The sequence below is a fragment of the Leptonotus elevatus genome, chromosome 4, assembly GCF_054856555.1.
Source record: "Leptonotus elevatus isolate MCC_2025b chromosome 4, RoL_Lele_1.0, whole genome shotgun sequence".
Lineage (NCBI taxonomy): Eukaryota > Metazoa > Chordata > Actinopteri > Syngnathiformes > Syngnathidae > Leptonotus > Leptonotus elevatus.
Genome location: NC_141242.1, coordinates 24,767,188 through 24,785,593, shown reverse-complemented (window position 1 = coordinate 24,785,593; position 18,406 = coordinate 24,767,188). Strand labels below are relative to the sequence as shown.

The 18,406-nt window shown below is 39.8% G+C and overlaps 1 protein-coding gene across 2 annotated transcripts; it reads right to left on the bottom strand.

Annotated features, from left to right (window-relative positions):
• Window positions 1-577: 577 nt before the first annotated feature.
• On the bottom strand, window positions 578-16,994 carry exoc3l1 (exocyst complex component 3-like 1). 2 transcript variants are annotated; one of them, XM_086073893.1, is made up of 15 exons: window positions 16,805-16,994; window positions 13,681-13,859; window positions 13,109-13,328; window positions 9,730-9,942; window positions 8,540-8,733; window positions 8,232-8,450; window positions 8,018-8,088; window positions 6,625-6,742; window positions 6,342-6,467; window positions 3,752-3,852; window positions 3,492-3,608; window positions 2,368-2,638; window positions 2,028-2,183; window positions 1,281-1,414; window positions 578-1,160 (listed from the first exon to the last, which is right to left on the bottom strand). In XM_086073893.1, exons 1-15 carry the CDS (start codon window positions 16,845-16,847, stop codon window positions 974-976), a joined length of 2,349 nt encoding a protein of 782 aa, XP_085930019.1. In that variant the 5' UTR covers window positions 16,848-16,994; the 3' UTR covers window positions 578-973. The 2 variants fall into 2 exon arrangements, 1 of the variants encoding a protein (XP_085930019.1); XR_015094605.1 differs by lacking the exons at window positions 578-1,160; window positions 1,281-1,414 and having other exon boundaries at window positions 2,040-2,183; window positions 2,266-2,638.
• Between the last annotated feature and the right edge of the window lie 1,412 nt (window positions 16,995-18,406).

Sequence of the window (18,406 nt, the reverse complement as noted above, 5' to 3'; positions counted from 1 at the left end):
CCATACTGCTTATCTGATTTTATCATAACAGTTGGCTAAATGATCTCCTAAATCATTGGATCTACAGTATATGTGCTTATTTTGTATTTTTGCAATATAAGAGTGTCTTTTTGCCACTGATTGTATGTCACCCCTGATGATTGACTGTATTTTCTGAATAAATATTGTAAAAGTAAGTCTTTAGCTTGCTTGCTTTTTTCTTTCCATTCCCTCACTCAAAAGTATATCACTTTTCCCAATTACTCTCTATTCAGTATTATGTGCTTCTCTTCTGTCATTAACAATTTGATGTGTGTATCTATGTTTTGTATTGCTATGGCTTGTTTGGCTATTTCATATGCCCAATCACATGTGTAGGGATCCATATAAAACCATTTATTTGTATTTGGCTTGTTTTCTTGCTGCTGTATACTCTTGCATAACCTCCTCTGTCAACTCCTGTTGATTAATATGAATTTGAACATTAAATATCTCATGTTTGTATGCACCCGCGTAAGGGGAAGGTGCATAATATTATAAAAGGGGGGATAATGTGAAGGATCTGTCTCAGTCCTCAAGACAATGAATGAAACAGAGGTCAGAGATTTACTCAATTTATTAAAAACAAGCCAAGGGTCAAAAGGTAAGCAAAAGTCTTACAAGATGGGTTAAAAAGCAAAAGGCCCTCACAATAAGGAAGATGCATGTCATGTTGCTAAAAATACTTTGTAGGTCTATTTACAAAGAGACTATCCTTCTTAAGCATTACGAAGTACGTTCTCTAGTACATTCTGAGCAAAACCATACTTAGCGAGTTCACAAGACCGTATTATATGTTCTTGATAATGAGGAACAGCCATTGTATTGACTCTGAGGAGCTGTGAAGGACTATAAATCAAAAACAGCTTGATGAAAAAGTAACATAACGTTATGTGTGATATGTAACAGCATCCTGCACACCAATGTGCGTTTAAGGATGGCCCCTAATTGGTCATCATGTACATTTGGCAGTTGGCAGGCAGAAGGCCATGGTTGAAGGAGGCACTTGGATATCTGTGAAGATAGGGCGGTAACCGTGCGGCAGAGGGGCGGCACTCTGTTGCAGCAACTCCAGTACCGAGCCTCTTATGTCCTTGGAGATGTCACCACGGATGTCCAGCAACACAGACACATGCTCTTCACTGGACAGTCAAAACAGACACAATCCATGAAGTAGCGATTCTTAGCATTCACACTCATTTCTGTCTTTTTTTTTCTATCTTTGTCTCTAAACATGGTTTTCAAAAGCGGGTTTTACTGACCCGATGTCGGGATATTTTGTTGCAAGTCCAGACACCTCAAGAGGCAGCATGCTGGGGTCTTTGAGTTTGATGAAGTCAGCCAAGACTAGAAGGAGGGTCAGTGGTTTCACTTCAGATAGTAACCCATCATCTTCCTTTAAAAGTCAGGAAGAAGAAGAAGAAGAAGAAGAAGGAGAAATATAATTCCAAGGTCATCGGCACAGCCGACCTTTACAATTTCATGTCATCCTCTGTAATTCTGATTTTAAATGCTACAGAGATCAACGATTTTATAAGGTACATGAAAATGTATGTAGATTGTGAGATGTTAAGTTTGTGAGTTTGGGAAAAAAATGGATTGTATACAGAATTGCAACCACAAAAGGTTCGGTACACTGTTACACTGTACTGTACAATATTTTTGTTATCCACTACCTTGCTCTCGCTCAATAAATTGTATGTCTTTAAATGCGTTTGTATTATTTGTGCGTTATATATATTTTTTAAATGAACTAGCATAAATGCTATAAAAACATGTCTAGGGAGTATTTCACAAGTTTATTACTATATTGCGGATTTTACATATTGCAGGGATGGTCTGGAACAGAACCCCCATGATGGAGGGAGGATTAATGTATTCTGCTTTTATTTACAATTTACACAACATCTCACCTTCACTGTAATCTGGTTATTTCGAATAGCTGGCTATACACCATCACACTACTTATGTCACATCACTAATAACAGTAGAATAATGATTTAACTGACCAGACCATGGAAAATGTCTCTAAACTGCTGCTCATCCTTGACCATCTGCTGAGTGAATTTCCTCCTTTCCTCACTGCTGCGACATACCAGCTTCTTCTGCATCAATGCTTTGACATACTCCACCACCATTATCCATTGGGCTTCCTCTTGCAGACGCTGTACATACCCACAGCAGCAGCATTACATTGTATACATTATAGATTTAATAAGGGTGCAATCAATAAATGGGTCACTATACCATTTTACTTTACAAAGCTTTTAGTCAAGCATTAAGTCCGTGAAATGGCCCTCTCAGCCAAGTTAGCAAAGTGTGGCGCCCGCAGAGCAATAGCTACTCGACCTGTCGGCAAGGCGGTTGAACGTGGCTGTACAGCGCCAGATGATACTCCAGGATGTGGCAGAGTTTAGGCGTGGGTTCTCCCTGGAGCAGCCAGAGCCGTGTCAGTAGGCCCGTGAGGAATGGCTTTAGGTCCAGCAGGAGCTGATCCATTACTATGCGACAAGCCCTCCGTACTGCTCGATCCAGAGCTGCCAGTGGGTTGGGAGGAGCCCGTGCAAACTGTCCTGTTTTGAAGGATGACTGTTGCTGCTGAAGGCTCTCTGTAGACTTTCTGTAGCAAATATTAGAGAGAAACATTTGATAATGTTTTCCATAAACCTGCACTGAAACTATAGAGTAATGAGAATGTACGGTATTCCATTTAACATTTTCTATCAACACGTGTTCAAATGCCAGGTTTTTGTGATGAACAAAAAACAGACCAAAATAAATTATTAATTTTCCACCATTAATGTGACATACACTCTAAAGAAAAAAAATTCTGTAGAATTAACAGTGAATTTCTGTAAAATCGTGACATAAAAACTGTAAATACAAAATCAATGAAGCATTGTATAATTTAAAACTGAACCAAACACAACTGTTGATTTGACAATTAGAAAATGTTAAAAAGCTCACATTTTTTGTATAATTCTCAAATTACTGTAATTTAAACATAGCTAAACTGTAAAACAAAAACATTGGGATACAGTTAAAATTACATCATAGCAGTGTTAGAATAACACTTTTTGTCACTAGGTTATTTGGTACATTTTGATAATGCCAAAAGAAAAATGCATTCTACAAAGTCATATTACAGATAAGAATATTTAGATATACAGGAAAACCATGTGAATATAAAAGTTAAACTAAATGTATTATGTTCATTTAAAATTGATAAACTGTACTGTAGACCTAATTATTACTTTATCACTTAAAAAAAATCTGTTTTACAGAAAAAAAACTGGCAGCTGTAGTTACCAGAATAATTATATTAAAAAATATACTGTGCAAATATAAACAACTTTCCACAACAACTTGTATATCTACAACTCTAAGCATGATTTAATATTCTCAATTTCTCAGAGTTCAAAATGCCAAAAATTAGAGTTTAAACTTAGTTAAGCATGCTGAAGTGTTCTTACTTGAGAATGATACAATTGCTAATGGAGGCGAGCAGATAGTGGAGGTAGAACTTGCATTTGCTCTTAATTGGATTGCTGCGACACTCCTTCCCAAATTTCACCAGAGCTTCTCGAAATCTATAAATGAATTTGAAGATAAATTAATAGGACACATATTCCCTTCAAAAGTATTGAAACAATGGCCTCACTTTTTCAGTACGTTTAAATGAGCCACAGCAAAGAATAAATAAAATGATCTTTGTTGTGAAATATTAGCAAACCTGTTGAGAAGGTTCTCCATCTCACACAGCCCCATTTGTATTGTTTGGTTTCTGAGTGGTTCTCCAATCATTAGGGCCACACGGGCATTTTCCTCCAACATCTACCACAGAAGACAAACATAATTCACTGACACATCACACCACCACTGCGCCATCCGCCTTTAAGTGTCGGCCCTTTCACTTTGCAGCAACAACAAGGACATTTTGGAGGAACTTTAAAAACTCTTCTAAAAAATGAAATACCAATTCTGGTAGTTATTGGCGGGTGAAAGAAGACCCCGAATAGGTTCAGGGGCAGGGATTTGCAGTCAGGGGAGCTAGAGGAAATGAGAAATAAATTGTTCCCAAAAGTTCCATACATGTACATGGCACACAGGGTCTCGAGTGGTGGATTTTGCCACTTAAGGGGAATGTCAACCCCCCCAAAAATATATATAAATATTGACAATAATATGATGTATGTGCCCCCACTAGTCAAAACACTGCCTTTTGATTAATGTTGTGTTTGTGGAATACGAATAAGCAGCAAAATCCAGTCGGTTTTATCCATCTCAGGGGGCGGGCATTTTGCCATTTGCTGTCAACTAAATCAGTGGTCCTCAACCCTGGTCCTCGGGGACCGGTATCCAACCTGTTTTCCATGTCTCCCGCAGCCAACACAGGTGATTCATATCATCAGCTAATTAGCAAGCTCTGGAGAAGCCTGACAACGATTCCCACCTGTGTTGGCTGTAGGAGACATGGAAAACAGGCTGGATACCGGTCCCCGAGGACCAGGGTTGAGGACCACTGAACTAAATGACATCACAGTTGCTCAGGGCTCAGGTAACGACCAATCACGGCTCAGCTTCAGAAATAAGGTGAGCTGTGATTGTTTGTTACCTGAGCCTGGGTTACGACTAGTGGGGCTACATAGAAAATATTATCTTTTAACTAGAGCTAATTTAAAGAGCACCTATTATTTGAGGACGTCTTCAACATTTGCACACGCTCATCCTCCTCTTTTTCTAATCAGTTAGTTACTTGCATAATAAAATGGAAAAAAAAAAAGACCCGAATAAGTTTGACATGAACAAATATTCTGAATGTCATACACGAAAATGTATTCAATGCTTTAATTGAATGCATGTAGTTATGTTTATTGCTCAAACACAACCAGTGCTACCTTTAACGTAACCATCATCTGTCAAAATAAAGGATAATCTGTGGTCAAAATTAATATTGCGCTTAATCTGCGTTAATACATGATTAATGCAATAATTTTTTGTTATTAATTAATTAGTTAACGCTTTACAGCACTACTTTTAACTCATATTCCACAAACACAGTGCCGTGTTTAGAGTAGTGCAGGGGTCACATACGTAGAACATATTTTTGTAAAGAAAATTTTGGGGTTGACTTCACCTTTAAGTGCCCTTACGCTCACATAATTGTTAAATACTCAGCAGATTTCTACAAAGTAATGGTATTCACTAGGTTTATCACAAGAGGAAGCAAGTACAAAAATAAAGAGCCGGTAGAAAATAATCTGTGCCACCATGTGTGTGTTTAGTATGTTACTACTGTCTGGTAAATATTTTTGAATAAATGACTGCACCAGTGAGAAGTATATAGTGGAGAAATAATTTTTTTTTTCAAATATAGCATCGAAATTACTTTTGTACAATAACTGCAACTCTTCAATTAAAGGCATAAATGGTACTTTAAATTAAACCTAATATTCATGCAAAAATGAGTAGTGACAACAGAGGACATCATTTTCTGACTATATACATGAATGATCCATTATTAAAATTATTAATGTTTTATCACTCTCATTATTATCATTACTGATTTCTTTCCGCACCTGAACATAGTGCTTGATGGTGACTTGAACTTTGTTCAGTGTACCTTTCACATTTGAAGGAGGGCTTTCTGTCTGTATCAGGCATTGATACATTTCCATCAACACAAAACTGGCAGAATAAATACTTTTAAAATGGGGAGCCTACAATCAATATGATTTTATATCTGTTAAATGACACTTGAGTTAAAAATTCTGTTTTCATGCTGTCGTTTTAAATGTCATGGATCCATGCTCCATCCGACATCTTTCATTTAAAAAGAATAGTTTTTAGAGGGTATTTGTTTAATGGCCTCTGTCATGTGTATCTGTAGATTTTCCTGTAAGCTTTTCTCATGACAAATGCAACTAGGGCATAACTGAACCTCCTCCATGTTTTAGACAATAGTATGTACTGTACATTGTTCTTGTTGGTACACTCACTCCTTTAAAAAAAAAGAAATTGTCACAATGATCACTGAAATAACGGGAAACTGATGAACAGGAATTTGCCAATATGCATATGGCAAAGCCACAAAGGTTGTGGGAGAATGTCTTTTGGATAAGCACATCAAAACGGAAGCTTTTTAGTTGGTCAGAGAGCAGGTCTTTGGTCCTCCGACAGCTTAATAATAACAACCGACAAGCAGACAGTTAACTGTTTCAGTGACTAGCTGTTAGGGTTAAAAATAATGACAAAGATTAGACATTTTGTAGGTTGGACTATGTTTGACTGTACAATTGTAGTTGCAAGTAATGGTCGCTTACCTGAGTGATGATGGTTGGTAGACTGGTCTGGTAGAAACCTTCATGGTCTGTATCTGGCTCTTGGTCCCTTTGCCAGTCTTGCAGTTCCACCTGCAGAGCTTTCTGCATCCATTCAGACACACTCTTCTACAGGAGCAAAAATAACCAGAAAGCTATGAGGGGCTCCTACCATGCATTTTAGTAAACAGGGAAAGTAAGCACTGAATACACTGATGAATATTTCGATATTCACAACATTTCATTTGATAAGACAATTGATTTTGCAAATGCATGTATTTCTCACCCGAACGCTTGCCACATATTTGTTCTGAAGTTGTTCGAGTCCCTCCCTAGAGATCAGAGGTTCCAGCTCTTCCCCCTTCATGTCATACAGCAGCTCTGGATCACCCATCATGAAGGGGCTGACAAAGCAAGACGGACAGATGCTCAGTTTTTCTAACCTACTTACTTAGGTGACATTTCAATGCTAATGACAAAAAAGTTATTTTTGGTAAAGGATTTTCACATAATTAATTAATTAACTCAACTTTTAGCAAATTACAATTTTAAAGGGGACACATTCTAAAAAATGTATTTCGTAATTGCGTGTATACAAATAAGTGAGTCTCTGGTACAAGGGTCAACTCAGGATTATCTCTCATACACGGAAAATCCTCCCATAAAAGGGAAGGAGTGCGAGCTGGTGTGCGAGGGCGGAAAGTTTGCTTGGCACGGTGGTTGGACTTAGCCAGTGTCAAAACTATCAACTTGCTAATACTGTCCAAACATCCAGGTACAGTCTGTGTAGGTCAGGGGTCAGCAACCTTTGCTGTCAAAAGAGACATTTTAGGCCAAATAAATACCCCAAAATAAGTCTGCCACAAAATATTTGAACATTGTGATGAACGAAACAGTGTGTTAGAGTTAGTCTAATGTAGTGCACAAGCGCTAAAGAGCTGCACAATAACAGAAAAATATGCAGCTTCCAAGTCTTTGAGATTCATTTTCTTCTACCTTTCGTCTTCCGTTTTTATTGTTATTTACATTTTTCACACCTCGAGATTTTCTGCCTTTCTGTCAAACTTGACAATTTTAGCAATTTTATGGACATATGGTCATTTTCTGCCTCTCTTCTTGCATTTTTTTTGACATGTTATGGCTATTTCTTTGAAAAATTTCTCTCTCTGTTTTGTTACTAATTTGTGACATTTTCTGCAATTTTGTGAACATTTTATGGCTACTTTCGGGGTTTCTTTTTGGTTACTTTTCGAAAGTTTTCTTTCCTGCCTTTTCTTAAATCAATTTTCTCACTTTTTTTGCGGCAATTTTGTGGACATTTTTTGGTAATTTTTAGGATTTCTTCTTTTGTTTTTGGACATTTTAAAACTAATTAAAAAAAAAGTTTTTTTCATTCAATTCTTTGATATTTTGGCAATTTCATGGACATTTTATGGTAACTTTCTGCTTTTCCTCTTTTTGGAAATTCTATGGTCACTTATTGGAGGTTTTTTTTTTTTTTTTTTTTTTTAACTTTCATCTACTTTTCTTCTCCATTTTTCTGGCAACTTATAAAATTGGACTCTGACATTTTTTTAATATTTAATAATTTTTTGAGTAAATTTAAAGAAAATATATATAGCCACATATGGCTCCAGAGCAGGAGGTTGCAGATCCTTGGTGTAGGTAATGGACCTCACCTGTTGTAGACATGTAGTATCCAGTTGAGCACAGCAAAAATCTCGCCACTTTCCAGATCCCAGCTGCTAACCTGCGCCACAAAAATTATTCATACTGAATATGGATGATAAGCTTGAATGGGAAAACATCTTTTGGTGACGATAGCGGGAGTAACAAGGAAATTAATAATTGCTGTTGTTTTAGTGAATTTCCCTCACTGAGGAAATATCTCACCTGTGTCAAGTGAGCATGTAAACAGTGGTGGCTTGCCCTTAGGTAGGCTCTGGTTAGGCGGTAGTGTGGTGGGACACAGGGCTCCAGCAAGTGGCGTACTGTGGCCAGATCGGCCATGACAGCATGCTGCAAAGTAGAGAGGTGTCCTCCCAAACCTGGACCCTGTGTGTGAAGGCAAGACACACTACGAAATCGAGCAGACACCACCTCCTCTAGTACCTAAAAAAGAATGAAATCCATAGATTAAGTCATCTAAAATTAGAAGCATTGTTCAAGTCAGAAATATGATAGACAGATAGAAGAGGCACCCGGAAGAAATATGCTCTCCAACAGCGAGGTCGTCCAGGAGGGAGGGGCCTGGTACTGCCCTCAGCTCGTTCCTCCAGTAGAGTTCTGTCAATAGCTTCTTCCCGCTCAATAATCCTCACAGCTGATACAAATGTTGTGGGGTTTTGGCGCACCACAGCCAAGGCATTGCTCACGACTGCCCACAGCTCCTTTCCTGCAGTGACGGAAAAGAGAATTTCTAAAGGTGAAAGAACATACAGATACACAACACATCTTACACGTTAGACAATTTATACATAGTATTAACTACGTAATAGAAACATTTACTTTATACCAGGGGTGTCAAACTTATATTAGCTCAGGGGCCACGTGGGGGAAAATATAGGGGGGTGAGATAGGCAAAATCATGGTATATAACTTAAAAATAATTGGTGTCAATTATATGCAGACTTCTGCTATTTGCGGGCCAGCCCTAAATTGCGGGGCTCAACTGTAAATATATGTTCCAAAAAATAACACAAATGCAAGGCGTGTTATATCTACCAGTTTTGCATATACACTACTCACAAAAAGTTAGGGATATTTGGCTTTCTGGTGAAATTTATGGAAAATGTAAAAAGTTTGCACTATATTGATATAATATCATGAAAGTAGGACATTTAAGTAGAAGGATGCACTGGTGATTTCCTCATCTCAAACAATTCATTAAAACAAAAGTAAACAACAATGGTGGGTACACCACAACAAAAAATTTCAAATATGTTTTGATTGTGCCATTGCCGGCTGATTAATTGGTCCGGCAATACTCTTTTGTTTTTATCTTACAAAATCATCTCGCGGGCCGGATTAAACTCCTTTGTGGGCCTGATCCAGCCTTTGGGCCGTACATTTGACACCCCTGCTATACATATTAAGGATGGTGTGGGCGGTCTGGAGGGGCTGGAAAGCTCACGATTGGACTTCTGAAGAGTAACACTGTTGATCATATCTGACTTTAATTCTGCTCTATATCATTTATGTCATAGCTTTCCATGTTGTATTTTATTATTTGTACTGAGAATTTGCTAACTGGGCAGCCACTGAATTCCTCGATAGTAAATGTAGCCTATCTGATCATCATGTGAAACAACAACAGAAAAAAGAAGAAGATAAAATTAGAAAAAGCCTGTGCCTTCAACTTATGTATGTTAGTTTGTTGTGATTGCCTCACCCAGAGTCTCTCCAAGCTTCCTAACACCAGAGAAGTATTTGGACACCAGCTCCTGGTCATCAGTGCTGAGCTCACTTCCTGGCATCCCAGCATCCCCATTAAGCTGCCAGAGGATGTCGTATTGCCACTGCTCCAGATTCATCAGGTAGGCGTGGGCCTCCAGGAGCCTTCTTGACTCCACCAGACGCTCAGTTTCCAAAACCAGACTCCCAACTGGACAATGAGAAAACATGCAAGGACATTACTCATCGACAGACACAAGATACAATGAATTGCACTTGCACAAATGAATGTTGTCTTTTCTTTTCTTTTTAAACATAATGTCCAACAAATAGCACCTAAAGAATTGTAACCGGTGCAAACAATGGGGCCAGAGGGATTTGGATTGTTTTCAACAGGATCTATCTTCCAAATAAAAGCTAATAGAATTTTTAATTATCTACATGCTCACATGATGTATGGCTAATTTGGGGATGGTTTAAGCAGGGAAATCCACACTGCCCTCGCCCCAGCCACTTCATCCAGCTCTTCTGGGGGGGGGGGGGGGGGGGGGGGTCCCCAGGCGTTCCTAGGCCAGCCGAGAGACATAGGGCCCTATTTTCAGTAGCCTATGCAGGTAGCATAAAGACGAAGATCATTTTTGTGCCGGGGTAAGTCTAGTTTACCGTGTTTGGGAATTTGGCAGACTATATTGCACCTCGCTGAACGTTCCGTTCCGGTGGATTGAGAGCATATTTTTGTAATTACTATTTTGGTCAACTGGCGTACACACACTCGGGAAGGTCTAGTTTAGTGTGTTTGGGAATTTGATAGACTGCGTTACTACTCGACAGGCCTTCTGGCATATTCCATTGCACACTGCCGGCGCATCTGGCAGTTTGGTGACGAAAAGTAAACTAGATTTTAGACCAGCTAAGACCAGGTTTAAGTTGTGGCGCAGGTGGTCTAACGTGATTTTGGTGGATTTGATGGCATGGGCAGACAGATTCTAAGCTCCACGGACTTTAAATTTGAAATTGCCTTCTGGAGCAAATTAGAACGCTATACTAATCATCGCAAGTGATGTGTGTCCCGCTGATCCAACAAGCTACTTTGAAAGAGCATGTGCATTTATATCATCTATTTATACAATAACAGTAATTTTATCAGAATACTAGTGTGTTCATGACTAAATTTATGTTTGGAGCCAATGCATCAAAAGAAAAAGCGAGTGAGCCAGCTGTTGTGGATTGACGTTGCCCAGCAACCAAGCTTGTGCGTTGCGCTTCACAAACAACCTAGTCACTTAAACGGATTTCACGACAAACATAGATCAAATAAAAATAAATGATTCAGAAACGAACTTGCACCAACTTCACACCTTGCCCCCATTTGAGGATGACTGCCCTACGGTTAGATGAATTAAATAAATAAATATCCATTCTGGCTACCATATATAGATTGTTTTTAAAAATATGCTTTTGGGTAAAATACACTTATTAAAAAACACCCAAATAGTTATGATGGCTAGTGATTCCAGTGACTGTGACAGATTTTTTTTTTCACTTCAATTTTTATTTTATTTTTGAACACTTGCACAACATTGTCGTATATAAAATACAAACAAACCTTAAACATTAACAGGGGGAGTCACTTTTCTAAACAATTCACTGTCTATTCCTCGTATTTTCTGTGTCCATCGCCATTTAAAGCAACTTTAAGTATACGTTGATTATGGCGGCGCCATATGGACAAAAGCAGTATTGTTATGTTTGCAGGAAGACCACATTTCTCATGAGGACCAGCGAATGTGTCGCCTTTGAGCTCACGCTAGCGAGTGAAAGCCGGGTCAATGTTGATCCTTGACTGTCCTGTTATCCGGGTAGCCTCCCCTTTTCTTTTTTTTGTCTCGAAAGACAAAACTTTTTAATTTATTGTGTTGTATTGCAGCTTCTACCATGACATCAGTAATCGCGCATAGACGTTCAAATTGACTTCCGTTTTTGTAACGAATGGGGGAAGGGGGATGTGACGTATGCCATAAGCACATTTGTAGTTTTTTTGTGTGGCAGTGTTCCTACCATCCTCCTTAAAGTTGCTTAGTTCCAGTAAAAATGATACAGACCCCCTCAGGCCATGGCAAATGTACCATTCAACTAGTTTTAAGTCGATATTTCATCAGAAGAATTATGAAAATATTTCTTTAAGGTTGACAAGTTCCTTAGTGCTACTTTAAGTCCTTATATGGTCCCCACAAGGGCCACGGGGGGCGCTGGAGCCTATCCCAGCTGGCTTCGGGCAGTAGGCGGGGTACACCCTGAACTGGTTGCCAACCAATCGCAGGGCACAAAGAGACGAACAACCATCCACACTCACAATCACACCTATGGACAAGTTCAATTAACCTGACATGCATGTCTTTGGAATGTGGGAGGAAACTGGAGTACCCGGAGAAAACCCACGCAAGCATATATATATATATATATATATATATATATATATATATATGGTCCATTTCTTCCATTTTTGTTCTCCTTGAGTACCCTGCAGTTTCTTATGAAAAGTCATAATCTCCATCGTATGGAATTCTTCCACAATTGCATTGGTCTTCATTTGGTGGGTCCAATTTGCACCATTTTCGTGTTACAGCTTTTTTGCTTGCCACAAGTAATATATTTACCAAATATTTGTCCTCATGCTGCATCGCTCCTTCATCAAAGTAATTCATGTATAGAGTCCTACAATTAAAGGGGATGCCGTACCCCAGTATCTCCTGCGCCATATTGTGTGCATGTGCTGCGCCCGCCACCCGTTCCAGTTTCCGGCGGCGCACGTGCTGCGCCCGCCACCAATTCCCGTTCTGGCGGCGCGCGTCATGCCGCTGCACCCCCTGGCCTCTTCGCCTGTGCCCTCTTCCTGGCCTCACTGCCATGTTTGACTTTTGTTTGGGACGTCTGGGAACCGTCCCTTGAGGAAGGGGTACTGTCATGTTTGTTTTTTGTTTTTGGTTGTGTGTCTCCCTTGGTCTTGTTGAGTGTAATCCTGCCCTTCCTCGCTTGTCGCTGTCACCACTCTGTTGTTTTGTTGTTACTTTGATTTTTGGTCTTTTCACAACTTTGTTGGTTTTGTTTATTTAGAGTTACCCAGTACCCCTGTTAGTGGTTTTTGTTAAATAAATCGTTTTCAGTATAACATGCATCCCTGCCGTGGTTCTCCTGCCTCCCTGCATTTGGGTCCTCCACTCCGCAACCGTGACAGATCCGCAACCGTGACAAGTTCATATAGTGTAATATGTTTCACATTTATGTAAGTAACTTGAATATCAAAAATTCAAATGACCCTTTACCATTCATATATCAATGTGTTCATCCTGTGTAACACTCACTAGGAAGCATCTTACCAGAGTAAAGTCTTGGCAGGTTGCTGACAGCGGTGAGGAGCTGACGGTGGTTCACTGACACTTCTCTCAGCCTCTCCAGAGATTTCATTTCACCTTGGATTCTGCTATACTCCATTGCAGCTTTCTTTAAAGCCTGAGATGGCTCCCTCAGTTCAGCCTGAGCCTCTCGGAGTTGTTCCATGCCCCAGCCCACTTCTTCCAAGTATGACTGGACCATCAACTGCAGGCAGAATTATTGGTCAATGAAGATATTAAAAAGTATGACTTAATTAACTACTGTAGCTATATTGTTGGCATCGGGCAGAACTCTAATACTTCCAAAATCATAACTTTCCAGCAGACCCCAAAAAACCTTTGTTCAACTATTATTGCAATATAAAGAGGACAAGCCATTTTCAACACTTCAGATTAGTCAACAATTTGTAAAAAAAATAACACCCACATGTGTGGATTAACCAATAGATTTGTGAAGGAAAAAAAATCACCTAACTATGACATAGGAGCATTCGGCCCGACGCCAGACGTATGCATTCTATCTTTGTCACCAAATAGGCGTGTTCCAGTGCTGTCACCTTGAGTCTGGTATGTATGGAAGCAGTTCTTTGACTCTCTCTCTTCCTGTACTGGCTCAGTCGCATCAGATGTTCAGGTCGACAGAAAACACCTGATGCCCACTTCAATGCAGCACCGCGGGCCAAATGTTCTGCCCTCTCCAACTCTGGCCATACATCAGGATCTGCCATTATGTGATCTGTACCAAATAGCAGAATGCCGATTATTTTTCTCCCATGTGATCTTGATGCAGTTTAGCTATAGCGTTTTAGTAAGGCGGCAATGACAGGCCACTAAACTAAACCTTGATGAACTGGGAGTCCCCAGCAACCTCTACCATTCACCATTAAGGTAACTGTGTCTTAAATAAAATAATCATAACTCACAGAATTTTTTTTGAATTTTTGACACATATTGTTAGAAACATCAGACATGTATTTATGATACCAGACATGTGGGTCATTTTATAATAGGGTGTTTAACATAATAAACAGAAAGGTATGCGCAAACACTTTTTTTTTGATTTCCCCAAATTTTAATAAAGAGATTAAAACAACAACAGCCCAAAACAATGAACGTGACCTTATGTTAAATATTTGTGTTGTTCTGATACCGATATCGGGAGAGGCCCCGATACTGCATAAAAACAGTGGTATCGGCATCGGCAAGTACTAACAAGTAACATGCCGATACCATTATTTCCAACGCTAATGTAGGACTTTGGATGCAGCATCTTGTGTCTTGCTCATGCACGACACTCACTGATGTGTGACGTGTTCACTGCATTCCGAGCCAAGATATCCTATCGGCCATTGAATGCTTTGAACCAATGGCAGGGCAGCTTTTTCATGTTGAAAAAAACCAACAACAACCTAGGTATCGGTACGGTATCTGCATCGGTCAATACTGCAAAATTGGGTATCGGTATCGGGGGCCAAAAAATGGTATCAGAACAACACTATTAGTAATTACTTTGTTTTTCCTGCTATCACATAGTTAAACAGTGTATAACTGATTGAAGCTCCTCTTGAGTCAGTGCCTCACCAGTCATGAACCTCACCACACGTCACTGGAGCGTCACGAGCTTGGTTGTGGAATGAATTACACTCAGTCAAACTAAGTCAAGGAATCAAATTGCTGTACAGCTTTAGTAACACCAATTTATACTGTGGCTTATGCTATAACAACCACAAAATTCTGCTACATGGTTGTTGAAGTCACATGGAAATGCTCCCTTTTATTTCTTAAGCAGTTTAAATTGAATTTTTGAATACTGGTTCCTGATTCCTCAGACACACATACACTACTCACAAAAAGCTAGGGATATTTGGCTTTTGGGTGAAATTTCAGGACAAGCCTAAAATGCATTCAAACCTTTACAGGTGAACTTAACGTGACCTTCTCTAAGCTTTAGAATGCACATGTCAAACTGTTAAATGTTTCAGTACTTTTTGCACAAGTTGCTATTCTCTAACGAGGAGCTTAACGGCAAAATTAACAAACGACAATGCTCCAGCTCATCGAGGTGGCATCATCAGCTGGTGTCCCTCAAATGGAATGGCCTGCACTTTTCTCCAGACCTGAATACTATTAACGGCAAAATTCACAACCGGTGTTTGATCCTTGAATCCACCAAGAAATGTCCTTGTTCAATTAGAGCTGGTGTTTAAACAGTCGTCCTCATCATGCTGGTCACATTTTGACATCATGAGACCAAGATGACACCTAAACAATGGATCAACAGTACCTTGACATTGCGATGCTTCAAACAGGACATTCTCAGACAGAAGTGACCACTGAGCTTAGAGTGTCACAGTGTTGCTACAGAGATACGGAGAGACTAGAAGAGTCACAGAAAGAAGTAGAAGTGGACGTCTTTTGGCCACATCTCATGCTGATGACCGCTACATTGTGAAAAATGCGCTGAGAAACCGGATGATGAATACCACTCAACTTCAGGCACGTTTAAGGGAGGTCAGAGGCCCCCATGTGTCATGTCAGACCATTCAAAACCGTTTACATCAGTGTGGTCTGCGTGCTAGATGACCTGCAAGGGTACCTGACCACACCACCAGGCACACCAGGTGTCATCGTCTTGCATGGGCAAAGGAGCATTTATGCTGGACGAGGGACCAGTGGGCCTCAGTGCTGTTCTCTGATGAAAGTCGATTCATGTTGGGCAGAAATGATGGCCGTCAATGATGTTGGAGAGCGCTACGCATCAGCCATTGTTGTCACCAGGCGAGCATTAGGTGGTGGCAGTGTTACAGTGTGGGCGATTGTGTCTAGTTTGTGGAGCCTATCCCAGCTGGCTTCGGGCAGTACAACCTGAACTGGCTGCCAGTCAATTCAGGGTAACCAGTGCATCTTTCTACTTAAATGTCCTGCTTTCATGATATGATATCACTATAGCATGAACTTTTGACATTTTCCATAAATTTCACCAAAAAGCCAAATATCCCTAACTTTTTGTGACTAGTGTATGATTTTACATATTCCTAGCATAGAGTAGGCTCTCTGATTATTTCTATGAACTCCAAGTCAGAAATAATGATACAAAACAAGAAAAGAAAATAATATAAGTGTGTTCCAAACAAGACTGCCTGTATTCACAAAGTTACAATACATGGGAAATTGTGCAAACTCATCCAAATATCCATATTTTTCTTTCCTTGTTTGTTGAATTGCTTATCCTCATTAGGGTCACAGTTGAGCTGGAGCCTATCCCAGCTGACTGGATAGGAGAAACCCTAACCTGCCAATCACAGGGCACACATTAACACCAAGTGTGCATTGTAGTGGAATATACAGTAATAGGAATATCTTCCAACTCATTACAATAGTTAATTAGAGGAACTAAATCAATTTAATCCATGATAATACAAACAATAAACTATGGAACTTCCTGTCAAGATACCGATTCAGTACAAGAGCGTGGAATAGACACAACAGCATTTATAGCCTGAATGACAATAGAATGCCAGACTGTTGACACATGGTGAAGTATCTGAATGCAATCAGAGCAATCTCTCCAGCAACAATTCCAACCTCTGGTTCGAAAGCAACATCCTCGACTGAGTTATTGTCTGTTCTATGATGACGGAAAGAGTGTTCACTCAATAACACGTGTTTGTCTAGCATTACCTTCTGGTTTGTTACCAATATTCCTATTATCGTCTGATGACATTGTGATTCCAGTCGCCTGTCCGCCAACCAGTCTCCTGACAGATATGAGGAAAATAAGAAAAGGGAAAGGGCAAATAGCTCTTATCCATGCTCCTGATATCTTTTCTCTAAATAATGCCAACTCCCCCAGACATTTCCCTGCTGAGAGTCCAGCAGGAAGGGAGGGATGTGAGTGGAAGAGAATGATGTAGGATGGTGGTGAGTGGGAGGGAGGGGTAGGGGAAAGGAGCTTAGCCTACTGGGAGTTTTGCTGCATTCAAGATGTTGGATAGCATGAAATGTACTTTAATGTTTCTCTAAATTGAGCATAAAATGCACTGATTATGCTACAGTTGTGGTTGCTACTTCTATGCTGATGTGTCACCTCAGAAAATATTTTTTTGAGTCTGTTTGGGGAATTTTCTGTTCACTCCAGTTTTTTATTCAACTTGATGCAAAAACAGCATAAAAGCAGTTAGAGCCATCAACGTTCATAAATTTAAATTAAATGAACACAGATTTACAGGAAGCAATGTAACCCAGGTGTAGTTTTATTTTACAGGAAGTACCAATGAATAGTTCTCAAAGCAGAGCTCCAAACTATTTTTTTTTCCCTCCGCGGGGCACAGTGGCCTCTAACTTAAAATTTTAGTTGCACAAGCAGAACATTTAGAGGCAGACACTACAATTGAACATGCAAAATAAATTATCAGGGCGGCATAGCCCAGTAGTAGAGTGTGGGTTTGAGCCTAAATCCTTAGATTGTAAAAAGAAAACAGTAACATGTACTGTATGTGTGAGAGCCTGAAAGAGTAAAATCAAGTCCAAACAAGAACTACCCTGTTTTTGTCTGCACATTATGCTCCACAACACTCATCCCCGCCTCAACCCAGAGGAGCTATGGGACAAAGAGGAAGTCTAAATCTAGACCACTTCCTGTATGACATTCCTGACCTGCCTTCCTGATCCTGACATTCTCTACATTGGACTATGTGTTGCAGACAGGTCAAGCAATGTAGCTAGATTACCTGCAGCCAATGAGGCCCAGTGTCATCACGAATCATATGAGTCGGGATTGTGTATTGAACGCCGCCAAACTCTTGAAACTGATTTACCAAAACTCTGGGGTTCGATCAAACCCAGGTTAAGAACCACTTATTTAGCAGCTGTTTGGACACGGAGCCATGCAAATTATGTTTTTAGGTACTCGCTAATGTGCGAAATGTGCACACGTGATAAAAAGTATGTTCTTTTAATTCGTGTTGCAATCTTTCACCCGCATCCTCAATGGTAGTCACTCACGAAACTTAAAAACGGAAGCTGTTTTTACCCCACGGCCGACGGTCTACAATTTTCTACAATTCCGAGTTTATATCACAAGTCAAAATGGAGGTTAGTTAAAGAAGCTAATTGAAAAGCATTGGACTTCGGATCCTTGTAATTTGATTTGTGAGGATTATTTTAGATTTTTAAAATGTGATGAAATGTTGCTTGTCTACTATAACAATCTGGCTGTTTTTGTATGCTAGACACTGGTAAAAGCAACATTTGTTTTCAACGTGTAAAGAAAACCGTTGCATT